The 18021-nt window shown below is 36.1% G+C and overlaps 1 protein-coding gene across 1 annotated transcript in view; it reads right to left on the bottom strand.

Moving 5' to 3' along the window:
• Nucleotides 1-18021, bottom strand: part of FCHO2 (FCH and mu domain containing endocytic adaptor 2) — an 84943-nt gene that overhangs the window by 43226 nt on the left and 23696 nt on the right. Inside the window, exons 8-9 of the mRNA XM_066180729.1 lie at nt 17676-17772; nt 1296-1340 (exon numbers count right to left, since the gene is read on the bottom strand). Coding sequence (XP_066036826.1) covers nt 1296-1340; nt 17676-17772 — 142 coding nt within the window. The remainder of the gene's footprint in view (nt 1-1295; nt 1341-17675; nt 17773-18021) is intronic.

Raw genomic sequence — 18021 nt, 5'->3', positions numbered from 1 at the left:
TTTATTTCCCTCCTGTGTTTCCAGGAGCAGCAAGCTCCTGTCTTTCCTCAAAACTAGGATTTTGGACCTGTTGAAAATAAGATTGTTTCTTGGCTTTTCAGCTGATGCAAGTTCATGATTTCCCAGTTCATGATTTCTCCAAGACTGGTTTGCACTGAGTCTGGAATTAGGCTTCTCCCCTTTAGTTTCTTCCCTGCTTTCAGCACTGGATACATATAGCTACAGTACTGAAAAAAGTTTGCTTTCACTCCCATTTAATATACTAAAATGAAAATACACTTAAATATTTCCTCAGACTTACTGCCACATCTGCTTCTTCACAATGTTTGCTGAGGCAAAGCAGACTGCCAAAGAAAATGACTAAGTGCAAGCATCTGATCCAGCTAGTCTACAGTTTGGTTTTGATGCATGATACTACTGACAGCATGCTTTTGAGCAGTAGTAGAAATAATTTGGTTTCCAAAATTAAACCACTGTCAATTCAAGCATATTATTATATTTATCTTTACAAAAATATATTACACAGAGCATAAGGAACCTCTCCGCTCCTAGAAATTTTCAATAACCCCAAACTTCTCAAATCCGGTAGCTGTAGAGTCAGTGATATATACTGAGGCACACAATTTGCTCCAACATCATTTTTAAATGTCTGGGCTTTATTTTTTCTCTGTGCCTTATGCAGCCCGAAACAATGAAGTATGAGAGTAATTTCTGAACATGGATCTTCTCTGTTTCAGTTAGAAGAGATTGTAAGTCTCATCTGAAGTCTTGGCAACTTAAAAGCCTTTGGATGCTATAGTTATACTGTTGACTCCTCTGTCTCACAAGTTAATACATAGCTGATGGACAGAAAGCAGTTTTTAATCACTTAAAACAACCCCCTAAGCAAAATAAACTGCACCAACAAAGATAGATGTTGCAACCACAACACTACATTAGGCTTAGTTTAACTGACACAGTAACAATGGAAAGAGCCTGGGCCATGTTTTTACACTTGCAAATTAAGCTACAACACATTCAAAGGTGAATCAAATCCAAACTTCAGCAAAGACAAAGCCTTAGCCAAAGTATACTTGTGAGAAGCACTCAAATTATCTGACTTTTATGCGTTAGTCTTATACAAGTTTTATACATCTTATTGTCACCGAAGTTTGTTTCTCAAAAGAAAAACTGCAGTTTAGTCTACTGGAGAACTTTAAAGTTACACAGATTCACACACTGAGCATCCTTTGCTTCACAGCTCCTGTCTTTATCCACAGCATTCTCATGTGAATAAGTATGCTATGGTAACTCACCTTCGGCTACAGTGGATGTGTTACATTCCTCAAATTCAATAGGGCCTTAAAGAAATGACAATGAAGATCAACATTAGGTCAAATCTCATCTGTTTTAATGACAGCTAATATTTCCTGAAATTATGAGATAATCTAATTACAAATGTTGGTAGTAACTGAAAAGCACACTCTGCCAATGGCCAAGGATACTGCAAAATTATATACATAAAGCAGTTTTTTCACTCTTTCATACTGAAAAATTAAAATACTAGTCATCATCTAACTACAATTCAATTGCCTATATCTAATTGGTGTCCTCATTCAAAATTGCATCTATAATACAGCATTCAGTGTAAGGTTTTCAATTTATTTTCTTTTAATTAACAAGACTCATAAAAGTAAAAATGAAAAAGGAGAAGCTATAGCCCTAATTTTGAAAGTCACACTTTTACTAATTCTGCATTGCTAGTTCTAGTGTTTCGTCTCCACAGCTAATTGCCTACACAGTTAAAAGTCTCATGAAGTGTCATGTAAAATCTTAAACACAGCAATAAAGAAGATATTTTTTCCAAAAAAATCATTAAGACTCAACAGGAGTAAAAAAACCCAAAAACACAAAACCAACACTTGCTAAATTCTTGTATCTAAATAAATTCCTCACATTACATTTGCCACAAATTAACAGTCAGTTGCCATTGCACATTGATGTCCTAAGCCTCATTTATTCATTTTGGCCAGGTCTAGAATTTATTTAATCCCACTATGAGACATTTTAGGAAGTAAGTGTACAGAAAACAGAATGAGTTTCTGTAGGACCTTGTTCAAGGAATGACAGAATCATACCAGCACTTGTGGAAGTGCAAAGAAAACAGAGAGCACATGCAGGCAGGCACTTTTTCTTGCAGCCAATGTTGGATTATCTTGTAGCTGTATCCACAGAAGAAAAAGTTTAGCATGCTATCACTGTGCCACAGGGGTTATTACTTACCTTTCTGTAAACATTTTGATAGCATGCACACAAGTTTATATACAGATACATTACAGATAAAACAGAGGTGAAATTACTTTTTTTTAAATTATGGCATGCTCAAACTTTTGATTTATATTTACTGTAATTAAGACTGAGTTTGCAAAATTTTCCCAATCAGTAAAAACAAATCTAAGTGTTTATAAAACAGCAGAATCAGAATTTTGCACTAGAAGCTATCAATATCTCACTTATCATAATGTAATTGTTCAGCCTCCATGTGATGCTCTTGAAAGCAGAATATTAAAAGAAATATCTCCAGTGACAGTCTTAATAGCCCTTTAAATTTCAATTAGTAAAGGACTTCAAATATATGTCTAATTATTCAATATAGCAAGACAAGATGAAAATTCCTAACAGCTCTCTCAATCTGTTACACATCATAAATACATGTGCATTTTAATCTGGAGTTCCAATCCTTTCTCCTTTGCTCTCCACTAAACCTACAGTAAAACAAAGTCAGCATGCTGCAAAAATAAGCAAACCTGGGTATCCTGCAAAACAAAAGGACATAAAAAAAAATCCAGGAAAATTTTTTAGAACTTGTTTTTAGATTTTTAGAAACTGTACACATCTACATCTCCATACTGATTTCATCAACATTCTATTTTACAAAATTGAACTGTACTGTTCAGAGGATATTAAGCAAGACATTCATAAAAATGCCATAAAATGTAGAAGCTGAAGAACACAACCATTACTTCTTCAGAACTACACTTCAGACAACACATTTTTCATCACTTTGCTAATGATTCAACTACTTCTGTTTCTTGCTTCTAAACATATTCTCATTTCACTAGGAAAAAATTTTAAAAAGCCGAAAGAACCACTAACAAGTCATCCACAAAACGAAAGAAAGAAACCTGTAAACACTGAGACTTAAACATATTTTCAGAGGAATAAAATCCTTGAGGTTTTTCAAAATTCCACCATTTCTTTACCCTTTCTAGCTACTAAGAGTGACCCCCTGAATTTTAAGACTTTTAAAGTAATGATTAAAAGAAATAATGAAGGCTCAAGTATAGCTCATCTACATTTCAGATCAGTATCTTAACTTCCACTTCTAAAATAAGCAGAAAATTTTCTTTAACAAGACATCCAAGTTCCTCTTTTTTTTTTTTCATTATGCTTGCTTAAGACACTCGCCTTTAAAGGTGAATGTTTATACCTTGTAAGAATTTTTATTTGAAGACAGACTCTTCCTTAATACAGAAACACACAGACATCATGTGAACCAGTTACAACCCAAACCCCTATTTTGGTCAAATTTGTATAGGGCCCTTCTTCCTTTGGAATTTCAGAAATTCAAGTCAGTGGCTGTCTCTAATTAGCTCAGTTGGTTAGGGCATGTTGCGAGCAACACTGAGGTTGCGGGTTCAATCCCTATCTGGGCTATTTGCTTAAAAGCTGGACTTGATGATCCTTGTGAGTGCCTTTCTACTAAGAATATTCTGCGCATCTGTGCCTACAGTTTGCCCTTATGAATGGAGCAGAGTGAAATTTGTAATGGTTTTAAATTTTCTGACAAGTTTCGCTCTGTAACTTCAGATCTCCCAACAGTTCTGCATCCTGTATGCCCGCCATAAAAAGTAACATATTTTGCCTTGGGCATAGTATTTTTAAATCAAAGTTACATTTCAGAAATAGACATTTCCTGTGGCACTCTATAGTGTTCTAATTTAGAAAACAGGATAGCTGTGAGAAGCTTTCAATAGCCTGCATAACAGCTGGAGTCTCCTGCTGGCAGATGTCTTTGAGTCCAAAGAGGTGATTATATGGTTGTCCTGCCAGAACTGTGCGTTGTGACCACACTGTCCTCTGCTAGAACCAGCTGCAGTCTCCCAGTCAGCCAGAAGGCCTTAGGCACACATACTGTTATGGGAGCATAGCATCAGTAAGGAATTCAGAGTTTCTTAAGAAGTTTTCCAGCATTGCCCACTTTCTGTGTAAAACATGGAAACAAAAGCAGCTGCACTAGCACTGCAAAAAAATCCCCCAAACCTCTTAAAAAATTCCAACTCAGAAAGCTTTCTCCTCTGCAACACCATAGAGTCTATTTTTCTGATTCCTTAAACAGAAGTCAAGAAATAATCAGAAGTTGTTACAGTCAAGAACTATCAGTGGACTGGCGTTAATGGAGATTGCCAGACAGATGTGATATACAAATGGAAGTCAAAGCATGCAAATTTTGCTAATGATTCAACTACTTCTGTTTCTTGCTTCTAAACATATTCTCATTTCACTATGAAATAATTTTAAAAAGCTGAAACAACCACTAACAAGTTATCTGCAAAACAAAAGAAAGAAACCTGTAAATACTAAGACTTAAATATATTTTCAGAGGAGTAAAATACACACGCTTTTTCAAAACTTTTCAAAATTCCACCATTTCTTTACCCTTTCCAGCCACTAAGAGCAATCCCCTGAATTTTAAGACTTTTACTTATGTCCTAGTATCTCAGTAACTTTTGTAACAACTGCAAAGGTGTTCTTAAGGTGGATGCATTACCTCTACGAGACAAAAAGATTTCAGAACAGACTTATGCCCAATGATCGTAGTGTAGACAAAGGCTTAACACCAACAAGGAATTCAGCTCAAAATCTGAATGGCTAAAATTTTTGACGCAAGTAAAAATTCACTGTCCATTGCAACATTCAAAGAAAGAAAAGTAGTTGCTTCACATTTAAGAAGTGATGATATTGGGGACTGAAGTCATTCCCTGAAGTAGTCTCTAGAGTCCATGCCATGTGGTAGCCTAGGGCACTGAAAGAACCATCTAAATGTTGCCATACTGCAGTGCAGGTGATAATGCTGGTAACACTGCTATTTGGCAGTACTGCAATCAAAGCACTGAAATTTCCTTTGCTCTTTTTGTCATAACAAGACAATTGAGATGAATTGTGAATTGAGATGGAAGCCTATTCTCAAGCATTCATATTAACACAAAAACAAATTCTAAAACCACAGCAGTACTGTAAAAATCAAAAAGACATTTAAAGATATTTTTTGGAGTAAATACAAAGTTATAGCTGAGATCTAGTCCAATCCTTGCAAAGGTCTCTGATTTAATGTTCTGTTGCAAGGAGAGCACAGCTTTCAAAAGTCTATTCTGCCTGCTGCTAAATTAATCCATACATTGGTAATGCTGGCTTTAACACCTCAAATACCTCTACATTGACTTGCACGTATTTGGTAGTGTAAACACACAGAATAGAAAAAAATTAATAAATTCAGTGTATAAATGAAGGTTAGCCTTTGTAACAGAAAGAGACATGAGTATCTAGTGGGATTTCAGTTACTTAAGAATATATACCTAGCTATCTGGATGTTAATGAGAAATGTTGTATTCTACAAAGGAAGTAGGCATCGAAAATCAGTATGCTCCTTTGACTGTACATTAAAATTCCCAGCAAGCATCACTGCAAGCTGTACTGCGTTTTTGAATGCTCACAGTATTCTACCAGCTGGGACAGATAAGGACAAGAAGAAAAGGCAAATGGAGTACAGTTTCACAAACCCATAGAGGCAGACAGATGCTAATTGACAAGAGACTAAAGCAATTAGACTAGGACTGGGTCAGTTCTTAGACTCTTGAAAATAAAGCAGATTTTGTTTGCTGGAACAGAAGAAGTAATTTGTATAAATGGAAAATTTTTATTTTAGTTCATCTCATAATTTGCAAGAAATGACACTTAAATAAATTAAGCACTAGTGAGTGGGTCTGCATCTCAGGATACATCTCCTAGATTACACATGTTCAGTAACCACATGTGATGTGATTTTGTCTTTTGTTACAAGTGGCATGTGAGTATGTGAGATTTCATGCCACTAAAGGCAGAGTAAGTAGCTAGCAATAAGGAGATAATGTTCTTATTGACAGACAAATGAAGAAGATGAAATTGCACTGTATATTATATTACAGAATCTCCTACATATTTAGCTCACTTCTATGGGAGCAGTACTTTCAGAGTATATTCAAGGCAACTACAGAAACTATCTTTATAACCATTATCTTATACCTGCTACTTAAAAAAAATCACACAAAATCTCTCTCCACAAAATCCTAGATAAAGGTTTTTTTAGTCTGTCTGTGTAACTTTTACACAAAACCTCTGTGAGGGAGACATTGGGAGAATGTTTTGCTAACATCAAAACAGTAAAATAATTGGCACTTCCCTCAACTGAGAGGAAGAAAAAAGATTTTACTGTTTGGATTCTTAAATAAACAAATCAAATGCAAAATCAACCAATATTACTAGTAAGGAAAACATAATATTGTGTCATACCCTGCAAAAGTGCCCCCAGTAAGTATACCAATGAACTGGAAAATCCCACAGAGCTAAAAAGTTAAACAAATCAAGAAGTCAACAAATCAAGTAAGAACTGCTTTACATTTGCATCTGCTTTTGAAAACTGTCTCCTTTCTAGCTTAAGGGGGGCGTGCATGCCAGAAAGAAACATTATATTGGTGTTAACTGCATGTAATTCTCAGTAACTGGAAACATTCAGACCTCCAGAGCATCCCCCAAAACTGCCTTTCTCTGCAACCTGAGGAATCAGTTTACACACATGCATGCACACATACAAACATTAACATATCTGTTTCAAGCAAAATAGTTACAAATACAACAACAAACCATATTCTTGTTTTCAACAAAAACAAAAGTTTGTCTCTGAGTGTAAATCATGCATGAAAGGAGGACATTTTTTTAAACTGCATATGCTTCACATGCTGCTTCAAATGGCAAAGCTTTGCGTGCCTGGCTCAGTGCCAGTTGACAGCTCAGCTGGATATCAATGCATATTCTGACCCCCCTTGCAGCGTGTCACTTCTGAATTGTTTCCGCAGTAGAAAGTTTATTCAACCTCTCTCTCAAATTCAGTGGACCGACCATCATTCTGCTATTTAATCATAGCAGAACAGGTTATTTTTCTGACAGCACTAAAGCCAGACAGCAGTTCCTAATGAACAGCTTGATACAAGTGGAATTTCGACTGTTTTAGCCTCAATTAATTCTGCTGTCAAAACAAATGACTGCTTTTAGTGTTTAGATGTCAAGCTGCATCACAAAGGTCAATTTTGTATGTACACAAACATATAAGCAATCTTTCTCTTGCTATCATCTGATCCTGTGACATGTTTAGCAAAAAATGTCAAGCTTCCAAATTCAGAAGCCAAGAAGCCCAAATATATTTTGTCATTAGTGCTTCTAATACTAACTTCCCATTTTTATTGCCTGTCCATACACGAAAAGTGATTTTATAAAACAATAGGATTTTTTTTTCCTAGAAAAGGACTTCTTATTCTATATTTTATAAAAAGAAGAAAAGAAAGCAAATTAAAGCATATCTTATTTGGAGGAATGCATTGTAAACATGAGCAGCTGTTTTCTTTGAGCTAAATGTCATACATGCGATACAGTTATCATGCTAGTAACCAAACTGCTACAAGCAAATCTTAATTTATGGATTTGGTCAGCTCTTCTTTGTCAAAAAGAGGATAAGGGACAAAAAATAAAACTGGCCTGCTACTGAAATAATACTGGTAAAACCTTATCCTTTAATCTAATTTGATAAATACAATTCAACCACACCAATCACTGAATTTCTGACTACTATTTGTTATATCCTCAGAATGATATATCAGCCTAGTTGATGCATATCTCTAGAAATGTTGAATGCTTCTCCAAATCTTCCTTTAAAATTTTTTTTTTAAAAGAAACCTGTAGCAGAGTAATAGTATTCAATTAAGGGGGAAAAAAAAAGGAAAGGTAGAGGTGATAGTGACATCACAAATAATGACAATTATCAGTAGCAACATTAGTAGCACTTCCTCAGAAAGAATTTTTTCAGATTAAGAAATTAACATATGAAGAGAGCATCTAAACAAACAATCAATTTTAACCCTAATTCTGTTACTAGGCTTCCAGCCCTGCACTCAGTTCACCAGATCAAAGGAAACATTATCCATCTCAGGCTTTTCTGGTACTCTGGGTAAAAACTATGTAAATACAGCAAGTACATTATACTCAAGGGACATTATTTCTGTGTGGTTTACAGAGCAAGAAAAAAGCAGGAAAGGATCATAATCTGAGTAGCGTTAAAATAATTATTCTCAGTTAAGATGTTTATCATCAGACAGAAAGACCAGATTTTTTTCTCTAAACCAAAAAGTTGGCAAACATCAGTTACAAAATATTTTTCCTTGCTCTGATAACGCCAGTCTTCAAAAGAGACAGGAAACATGTACCAAAGGCAATGATTCAAAGTAGAGGTCCATCTGGGCTGCAACACCTGAGTATGACAACAAACACTGCAATTTTCAGCTATGATCTATGAAAGTGAGGTCTGTGGGGAGTAAAATATAATGTTAGCTAAATCTTCTTTTCTTGTCCTTTTCTACTCCTGCTTTTGCTTCAGCTTCACTCCATATTTTCTCTCTGACTGCATAAACAACAAGATGTGAGATATGGTTGGTTTTAAATATTCACAAGCTAAGTGGCAGGCCAACATACACAATACATACAAATACGTACTCAGCTGTCTGCTGACTCTCCAAATGAGTAGTAGTTTGGATGCTTCTTCCTTCTCTAGCAACCTCCTCATTTCTACACTCTCTCTTTTCATCAAATTGTGTAGGAAGTACCAGTCTTGTAAAAATTGTAGGAGAGGTGTGGAAAAAGTACTAAGCAACTGCATAATTCCAGTCTATAAATGTAAGTAAATAGCTCTGCCTGTCTTCATGGTACATGATGCACCTGCTGAAGATAGACCATGCAAATATGCATTGATGAAAGAAGTGTACAGACACTTTCACTTTTAAGATTCTGGAAAACTAGACACTGAAAATATGTCAAGTTATAGCCCAAATATTCAAAGACAGCTTCCAAGAATCACATCTTTTTTAGCACTCACACATTCTCCCTCTAAATGAAGAGAGATATGGTTTCTTACTGAAGTTCTGAACTTAAGCCCATGAAATCATCAGAGGCTGAGATGTTTAATGTGACCCTAAGGAGCAAAAATAGGGTAATATAGTATCCAAAATTTTTAGACAAAAGAATCTTTTTTCCATCAGAAAACAAAGAACATTTCCAACCTTAAAAGAAAAATATACCCCAAATAAATAAGTTCAAAATATCAAACCTTTCCTAAATATTAATTACATATAAGGTTATGATTTTATGTAAGTACAGGTCTTATACTTAAATTTGTATTATGCTGATAACGTTTTTTTTTTCTATTTTCAGGTGTCTTAAAACTATTTAATTTTTCTGGTCATAGTAGAATCCATCATACATCCTTCCGCATTTTATGATGACTATCACCTACTTAATTTATTCTTCCTATTTAAGTTACTGAAATGGACATTGCTTTCCTCCTGCAGTCCCAAAAAACTCTTTTAAATGTCATGCTGCAACTGATTTGTTTGCCTGTAGGAAGAAAATTTGAATGCACCCAACAGTACTTTATCTTACTGAGGATTCCAGATAATTCACAATCTAGGTTTTGCCCTGTTATGTCTACTGATGTTGTTTTTGATATTTTTATCAATGCTATGATTCTTCCATTTGCATTCAAATATTTTTTCAATAAAACTTGCTCCTTTATAACTCTCCAGTCCATTAAAAATCAATAAATTGAATTCTAAAGTAGGTTTAAAATTTAGATATATGTAATTATTAAAAATCCATGCTGGCAGATCAGACTAGAGGCCCATAGAAGCTTTGGATTTAGTAGAAAGGACCGAATTTTCGCAGGAAAAATAAAACAGACATCTAGGACAGCAATTAAGATATATTTGTTGGTACAGCTTTTCAGCTTGTAGCTCCTCACTGGAAACAGCTCTACAGCATAAGACCCTTAAAGACTTTTCCATCTGCCTCAAGCCAGCTTCTCATAAAAATCCTCAGAAATATTTATACTTAATTTATTCCATTAACTTCTGAAACACTGCAGTAGTCTGCCCTCCTTTACAAAGAATACTTTGCTGAATCCCTTGGACACTGTCAGTGTTGATAAAAGAAGCTCATTCCTCTGTCAGCCTTCTGTGTGGAACTATATGTGGGCACAGTCTTTGGGAAATTGGGACACTCCAAGTTATTTGTTCATTTAACCACAAGCATCAGCAGCACTGAAGTATTCACAGTATTTAAAGAAAACACAAAGAAATAATTTATAAGAACATAAAATAAATACTTGCTTTGTTACTGTTCCCTGTGGAAAAGAAGCTCAAAGATGTCCTGCAGAGCTGTTCAAAAGTCAGTATTAACCATTTTCAGTGTTTATTTCCCTCTACTTTGTAACTTGTTTAGTGTCCTAGAAAAGTATTTTTATATGTGCTGTAAACTACTATGTTATCAAACAAACCCATGGAAAAAAAGCCCCACCACACCCAGCACTGTTTAAAGTCTTTCTTTCAAAGCAGAGTCCATTATTTAACCATGTAAAATGCTAGTAAGCTTTAATCAAAGCAAGCTTCAATACTTGGCTGCCCTTGATTTGGCTCTCACACTCTGGGAAAGTATTAACATTTTTCTAAAATATTTTAGGAGTAATACATTTATTCTTAGCCCTCTTTTTTTCCCCACTGCTTAATCTTGTTCATTTGGTACATCTCTTCATTAGATACCAAACATGCAGTTTAACACAACACACTAACTTAACGGGAATATTAACATGGAGCAAGCACAACTGTGCATTAACACTATCAGCACTACCTTTCAGCTGTGGTGCAGCTCACTTTGACAGTCTTGCATTTGCTTTGGAAAAAACACATAAGCAGTACTTTTCATGGACATTTAGGACTAAAACGCTCACAACAGGCAATTGCAAAAGGCCTAAAAGCATGTGATAAATTCACAGTAAACTTTGCACTAAAGCCACTGTCAACAGACAGCCACATGAAACATTATTCTAATCAAATAATCAATAATTCAGTTGAGTTCACAGAATCAGAAACCAGTTGAATTAAAGGCTAGGTAAAATCTGGGGTTTGGATGTTTATTAAACTTGAAGCTTTATTGCTTCATGATCTCTGCTAACAGGCAGAGCTCCCAAATGTCTTCCCTCAGAACAGAAAACAATCATCAGAACACTAAGAAAGATGCCAGGATATTTTTTTCTGGTATATGCTACCTTGTGAAAAAGTAGTGATCCCAATTCAGTCCTAACTCACTGAAAAATGTATCAACTTAGTATGCTTAATACCATTTCCAGAGAGTAATTCAGGATTTTTTTGGTCATTTTGAAATGATGTCTCCACTTGACATGCATGACCTTAGTCTTTTCCATGACCAGAGTTACCAGGAGCCTTGAGACTATTTCTTCTGCATGGGTAAATAAAGTAAAATAGATTTTCAACAGCTCCAAAAATCAACAGACCAAACTTTTTTTTAAATCAGCATCACTGATTACTGACCAAATTGTCAATTTTTGCATTTGGTGGAGGGAAGAAACAGAATAGGAATATTACAACTGTTCTTTCTGAATCTTGTTATCTGTAGAAGCACCATTTTATTAAAAATATTCATACTATATTTCTAATATCTAAAACGACAACAGAAACAAAAGTCAAGTGCAAGAGCCAGTGATGGCTAACCAACAGCAGCTGTTGATAATAAACATTGCAAAGTACAGTTATCACTTAATCCAAAGAGTAGATGAATTGCAGGCACCAATTTTCAATATTTTTAAAAATGCAAGCCTCTTTTAGGCCCTGTAAAAAGTTCACATTTATTGAATGGATAATGAAAGGAGACAGGAAGTATTTTTATGGACTTACAGATTGTCAAACATGGATCAAGCTAGCACAAAACCAATACTTCTAAAAAAATTACTACAGCTGAAAATGACCCAGTGCCTCTCTCACACTAAATATGTGGTAATTGTCATCTGCACATCATTGTTTTATTGGAGAACTAGGGAGCAAACAAAGATTATGACTTTCCATGTTTTTATCTGCATTAAAATAAAATTCTTGATTTCATCTTTAATGTATTTTAAGGAAAAAGGGCAAAAATAGAGGAACAAACTACCAACAACCACTAAATGATACCACAACAAATTAATGAAGACAAAGGCTTTCTAAATTGGGATTACATCACTGGTAGATAAGGGAAGAGAAACTGATGTCATCTACCTGGACTTCCGCAAAGCATTTGACACTGTTTTGCATGATATCTTGGTCTGTAAACTGGAGAGACACATAACTGACAGGTGGACCACTTGGTGGACTAAGAATTGGCTGGATGATTACACTTTAAGAGTTGCCATCAAAAGCTCCATGTCCAAGTGGAAAGCAGTGACAAGTGGTGTTCCCTCAGGGGACAGTATTGGGGCTGGTGCTGCTTAGCATCTCTGTCAGTAATACGGACAGCTGGGAGCACCCTCAGCAAGTTTGCCAATGATACCATGCTTTGTGGCATGGTAGACACACTAGAGAGAGGAAATGCTATCCACAGGGATCTAGAATAGGTCCATGAGATGTGTCTGTGCAAACCTCTGGAAATTCAAAAAGGCCTACTGCAGGATCCTGGGCCAGGTAATCCCAAGGACAAATACAGGCCGGACAGAGAATGGGTTGAGAGCAGCCTTCTGAAAGAAAGATGTGGTGGTGCTCGTGGACAAGCAGCTTACTGTGACCCAGCCATGGGCACTCACAGCCCAGAGAGCCAATTATTTCAGGTGACACCCCATCTGTAGTACTGCATCCAGCTCTGGGATCCCCAGCACCAGGTGTTACCCTGCTGAATTGACTCCTCAGGAGGGCCATTATAGTGATCGGAGGGTCTGGATCACCTGTCCTGTAAGGAAGAGCTGAGAGAGCTGGGGCTGTTCAGCCTGAAGAAGAGAAGGTTCCAGGGAAAACTTAGAGCACATTCCAGTACTGACAGTTGGCCTACCAGAAAAATTGGAGAGGGCCTTTTCACAAGGGCAGGTAGTGATAGCAAGGAGGGAAAGACTTTAACATGCAGAAGGACAGGTTTAGGTTAAATAATAGAATGAAATTCTTTACAGTGAGGGTGCTGGTGGAATGGGTTGCCCAGGGAGGCTGTGGATGCCCCATCTCCGAAAATGCTCAAGGCCAGGCTGGATGGAGCCCTCTGGATGAACTATGTAGTGGGTAAAAACTAATACAGGAACAAACACTCACATTTAGCTCCCCCTATACAAGAAGAGGACATGGTAATTCAGTAACTAAAATTAAAAATTACTCATTATCAATCACAGATATATAGGCATTCACTAACCTCTTAAAAGACACTTGATATTAACCTGACAATTTCAGATATAAAATCTAAAAAGAACATGAGTTTAAACTTCTTAGCAGTTTCTATGTCTTGTGCACCAGCACTGCACACTAGAACAAACCAATTTCTTAATAGATTAATAGAAGATTAAATATCTAGAGCTAGAGCTCATTGATATCTCAGTAATCTGGAATAAGGTTACTCTGGTATCACTTCCATAGTTGATTCAAATACACTTTAAAAGAAAACCAGATATTTTCTGCCCTACAATAAATTAATTTTCCAAGGAATATGAAGCAACAGATTATAACAAACAGGAAACCATTCAATCATAAGTGGGCAAGTTTTGATGAATATTGCAGGACTATATGACTAAAGCATCTTCCAACTGATAGTATGAAATCTGCTATTAAACCTAACACCAGGAATATATCATAGAATCATAGAATGGTTTGGGTTGGAAGAGACTTTTAAAGTTCATCTAGTCCAACCCCACTGCAATGAGCAGAGACATCTTTGACAACATCAGGTTGCTCAGAGTCCTGCCAAACACAATCATGAATGGTTCCATAGGTGGGAAAATTATCACTGCTTTGGGCAACCTGCTCCACTGTTCCACCACCCTCATCATAAAAAATGCCTTACTTATATCTAGTCTGAATTTACTCTCTTTTAGTTTAAAAATATTAATCCTTGCAATATCACTACAGGCCCTATTTTATTGTCCCCATCTTTCCTATAAGGCTGTTTTAAGTACTGAAAGGGCCCAATCAGCTTTTCCTGGTGTGTACTGCTCTCCAGGCTGTACAGCCTCAACTCTCTCAGGCCATCCTCACAAGAGAGCTGTTTTAACAAACTCGGTGTCTTTCCTCTGGACTGCCCCAACAGGTCCATGTCATTCCTGTGCTGGGACCCCAGAACTGATGCAGCACTGCAGGTGGGGTTTCAGCAGAGCAGAGCAGAGCAGAGCAGAGCAGAGCAGAGCAGAGCAGAGCAGAGCAGAGCAGAGCAGAGGGGCAGAATCCCCTCCCTGGCCCTGCTGCTCACACTGCTCTGGATGCAGCCCAGGACACGTTTGGCTCTCTGGGCTGTCAGTGCCCATGGCTGGGCCATGTCCATCCCACTGCACCCCCAGGTCCTTCTGGGCAGGGCTGCTCTGATCTGTCCATCCCCAACCTGTGCTGATAACAGGAGTTGCCCTGACCCAGCACCAGCACTTGGTCTTGCTGAACCTCATGAGGATCACATGAGCCCATTCCTTGACCTCATCCTGGTTCCTCCACATGTCAGAGGCAGTTCAGGGAACACATTAAATTCTGATCTGAAGCCTTACTGGTCCTGTCAGCTTTGTTCTACAGTGTTCTACACTAAGTGACTTTCTTTTCAGTTAAAATTAAAGATTTGCAACAGGATGCAAGTTGTTTGGTCTTTGTTTTGTTTACACTGAATGGAAGTCAGAAAACAAAAATTTTTACTTCTTCAAATATTGTGTTATTAAAACCTCTAAATTCTAAACTGATTTAATAAAGAAAAAATTAAAACAAATTCAGTGAGAAGCAGGTTATAAAGCTGACTAGATAAGTTATTTTGGTGGTTGTGCAAAAAGAAGGCATTGTAAGGAAGTTCCTGAGTGAATTAAAAAACTCTCACAAAGCATTACTGTTTGAAAGAGAACCTGTTATTTGTACAAGAAAAGCTTGAATTCTAGATGCCCCTGTACAGTACGACTCCAGGTGATGAAAATTAGCCACCAGAGGGAGCCCATATAATTTGGTAAAACAGACATCACTGTAGAGATACATTTCAGATACACAATAAACTTTACTGTATATGGCTTGTAATTCTCCATAATAAAACAGCCCTCATCAGTACTTCATTTCAGATTCATTCTAATTTTTACAGATACAAATAAGAGCAAGTGATCTCTGCTGTGAAGAACTATAAATAGCTAGAATATAATGAAATAAACTAAAATACTTTGTTATGCATTACCTTTTTAGGTTATTTTACCTGAAAGTATCCACCATCTCACTTATCATAATAACCCACAAACAATAGGGATGAAAGGAGGACTACATAGTCCTGAGGAATTTTAAAGTATTGCCTTTAAACAGATTGAGGTCAGAAAAGTGACATCCAGAAGACAGTTTTTTTGCATTTGTTTAGTAAGCTAAGTCAGTATCAATTTTTACAATGCATATTTAGATTTTTCTGAGGAGCCATCTCCTTCTTCAGCCTAATTAATAAATACATCCCACAGACTTCCAAAATTTGACCCAAGAATTAAAATATCTTTTCATTGTAAACAGTTCTCAGATGCAAAGAAGTGGGGGTTTAATCAAGAAAAAGCAGTCCTTAACAGTGGATGTTTCCTTTTCATTCATAGAAGTCAGATGCCTCACTCTGCCTTCTAAATCTTTCTAACTGTCAAAGTTTTATGTTTCTAAGCTAAAGAAACAAATACATTAGAAGCAGTAAGGATAATTATTGTCATTAGTGGTCTGTGTTGCTAATCTTTAACACTTAAAAAATTCTTGTAAATTTGTATTCTTTTGCTGCTGATTTTGACTGTGCTTTCTCCCTGCACCATGACTGCTTGACAAAGTCAATATCAATAAAATAATTTAACATTGTAAAAGAAAATTCCAGGTGCATAAATTTACACACTAAATATGCTATTGTTTCTTAAAATACTTTGCTTAACTTTCTTAGAATACATTTGAAGAAGTTTTTATTTGGCCCCAGAGAGCACAGATGGGATTTGAAGAACTGTAAAGCAGCAAGTATAACATGTGCTATTTCTCCATTAAATTAAGAAGTGAAGTATTACTTTTCTTAAAATGGCCGTGTTGTCTGACAAAATCCACACTAATAGCATGGATGACTTGAAGTGCACAATGTTCTAAGACAAATTAGCAAGGGTCTTTGTAACCCAGGCTGTCAGAACCCTAAATGCAAGATGGAGACCCCTAGCCATGATACCTTGGAAACATCACTGGCAACATTTAATCAAAGAGGTTTTGAACACCAAATTGTCACATGTCTTTGTCCTCTTTCAGATCAACTAAATTTAATACCCCGAAGTTCACACACTTTCTTTTATGCTGAAAAACTGATAAATACACTGGAAACTTTTAAAAATCGTTCCATATGTCATCTTACCTCAGCCCACTTGGATTTCAGCATTAGAGGACCACAGAAAGAATATGAAATAATATTATGTTAAAAACACCTCACAGACACATTGCAAGATACCGAATAATACTTAACAATTTATTATAAATTTTCACAACCTACTCTGGTTTACATTTTTGCTCTGTAAAAAAAAAACTATCTTTGTTTGCCTCTACTAGAAGACAGAGATGCTAGTGAGGACTCCCAGCACCGAAGAAAACAGTCCTACTAATTCCTGTATTTACACACCTAGTGGCTGAGTATTCACGCCAATAGTAAAGTGACACTATAAAGGCAGTACCGTGAGAATGCCTTTTTATGCCAGTCCAGGAAAGTCTAACCACACCCAACCAGCAGTACCTTCAGAAAGTACTATTCAATTCGCTTCTTACTAAAGAAGCTATACACATTATTGCATATTAAAATACATTTAATAAAAAATAGATATTGCTTATCTATTAAAACCATAATTTGATAAGCTGAACAAACTGATGCAATGCAACTGTTTCAATAGTTCAATAAGCAGCTTCATAGACATCTGGTCTGAATACGTTTCTATTGAACAAAGTTCTGAAATACAATTTATGCAGAACCACATTTTGTACAAGAAACACATAGCAGACAACACATAGTTTGTATAAGGAACTACAGCGTCTTGACCAATTTCCCTGATGTACCAGGAAACAGCACAGTTTAGTAGTATAAACCCACAAACTACCAAGCATTATGAACACAAACACTACATGCATATAATGAATTCTGCATTACCAATTTCTATGAAACATTTAATATCAAACTTAAAAAATACTAACAACATGAACATATTAAACATTTTAACTTTAACATGTTAAAAATACAGCACACTAACAAATATAGGTTTGACCTTTCATTAGGAATGGAAATTTCCAGTTTTAAAGCTAACATTTCCTATTGTGTTAATCTCTTACCAGGTCTTTCCTTGCCAGTTCCTTTTGACTCAGCAAATTTCTGTATTAAACTCTCAACTGTAGTATTTGTCATGTTATTAATAAACTCTTCATGCACCTTCAAAAAAAAAAAAGTGATTAACTTTAAAAAGTAGGTTTTGCTATAGCTAAGGTCCAAAAAGTTTCCCTCTAAAATACATTACAGGACTTAGAGAAATGAATAGATATTCTGTCTAGGAAAACCTTCTCTTTGCTGTCGTATTAGCAATGCTATAGCTAAGGTCCAAAAAGTTTCCCTCTAAAATACATTACAGGACTTAGAGAAATTAATAGATATTCTGTCTACGAAAACCTTCTCTTTGCTGTC

This window comes from Chamaea fasciata, unplaced genomic scaffold (genome assembly GCF_029207755.1).
Source record: "Chamaea fasciata isolate MVZ Bird 193981 ecotype frontalis unplaced genomic scaffold, bChaFas1.0.hap1 SCAF_4, whole genome shotgun sequence".
NCBI classification, from domain to species: Eukaryota; Metazoa; Chordata; class Aves; order Passeriformes; family Sylviidae; genus Chamaea; species Chamaea fasciata.
Note: the sequence above shows the minus strand (reverse complement) of the source record. Positions and strands in the feature narration are given on the sequence as shown.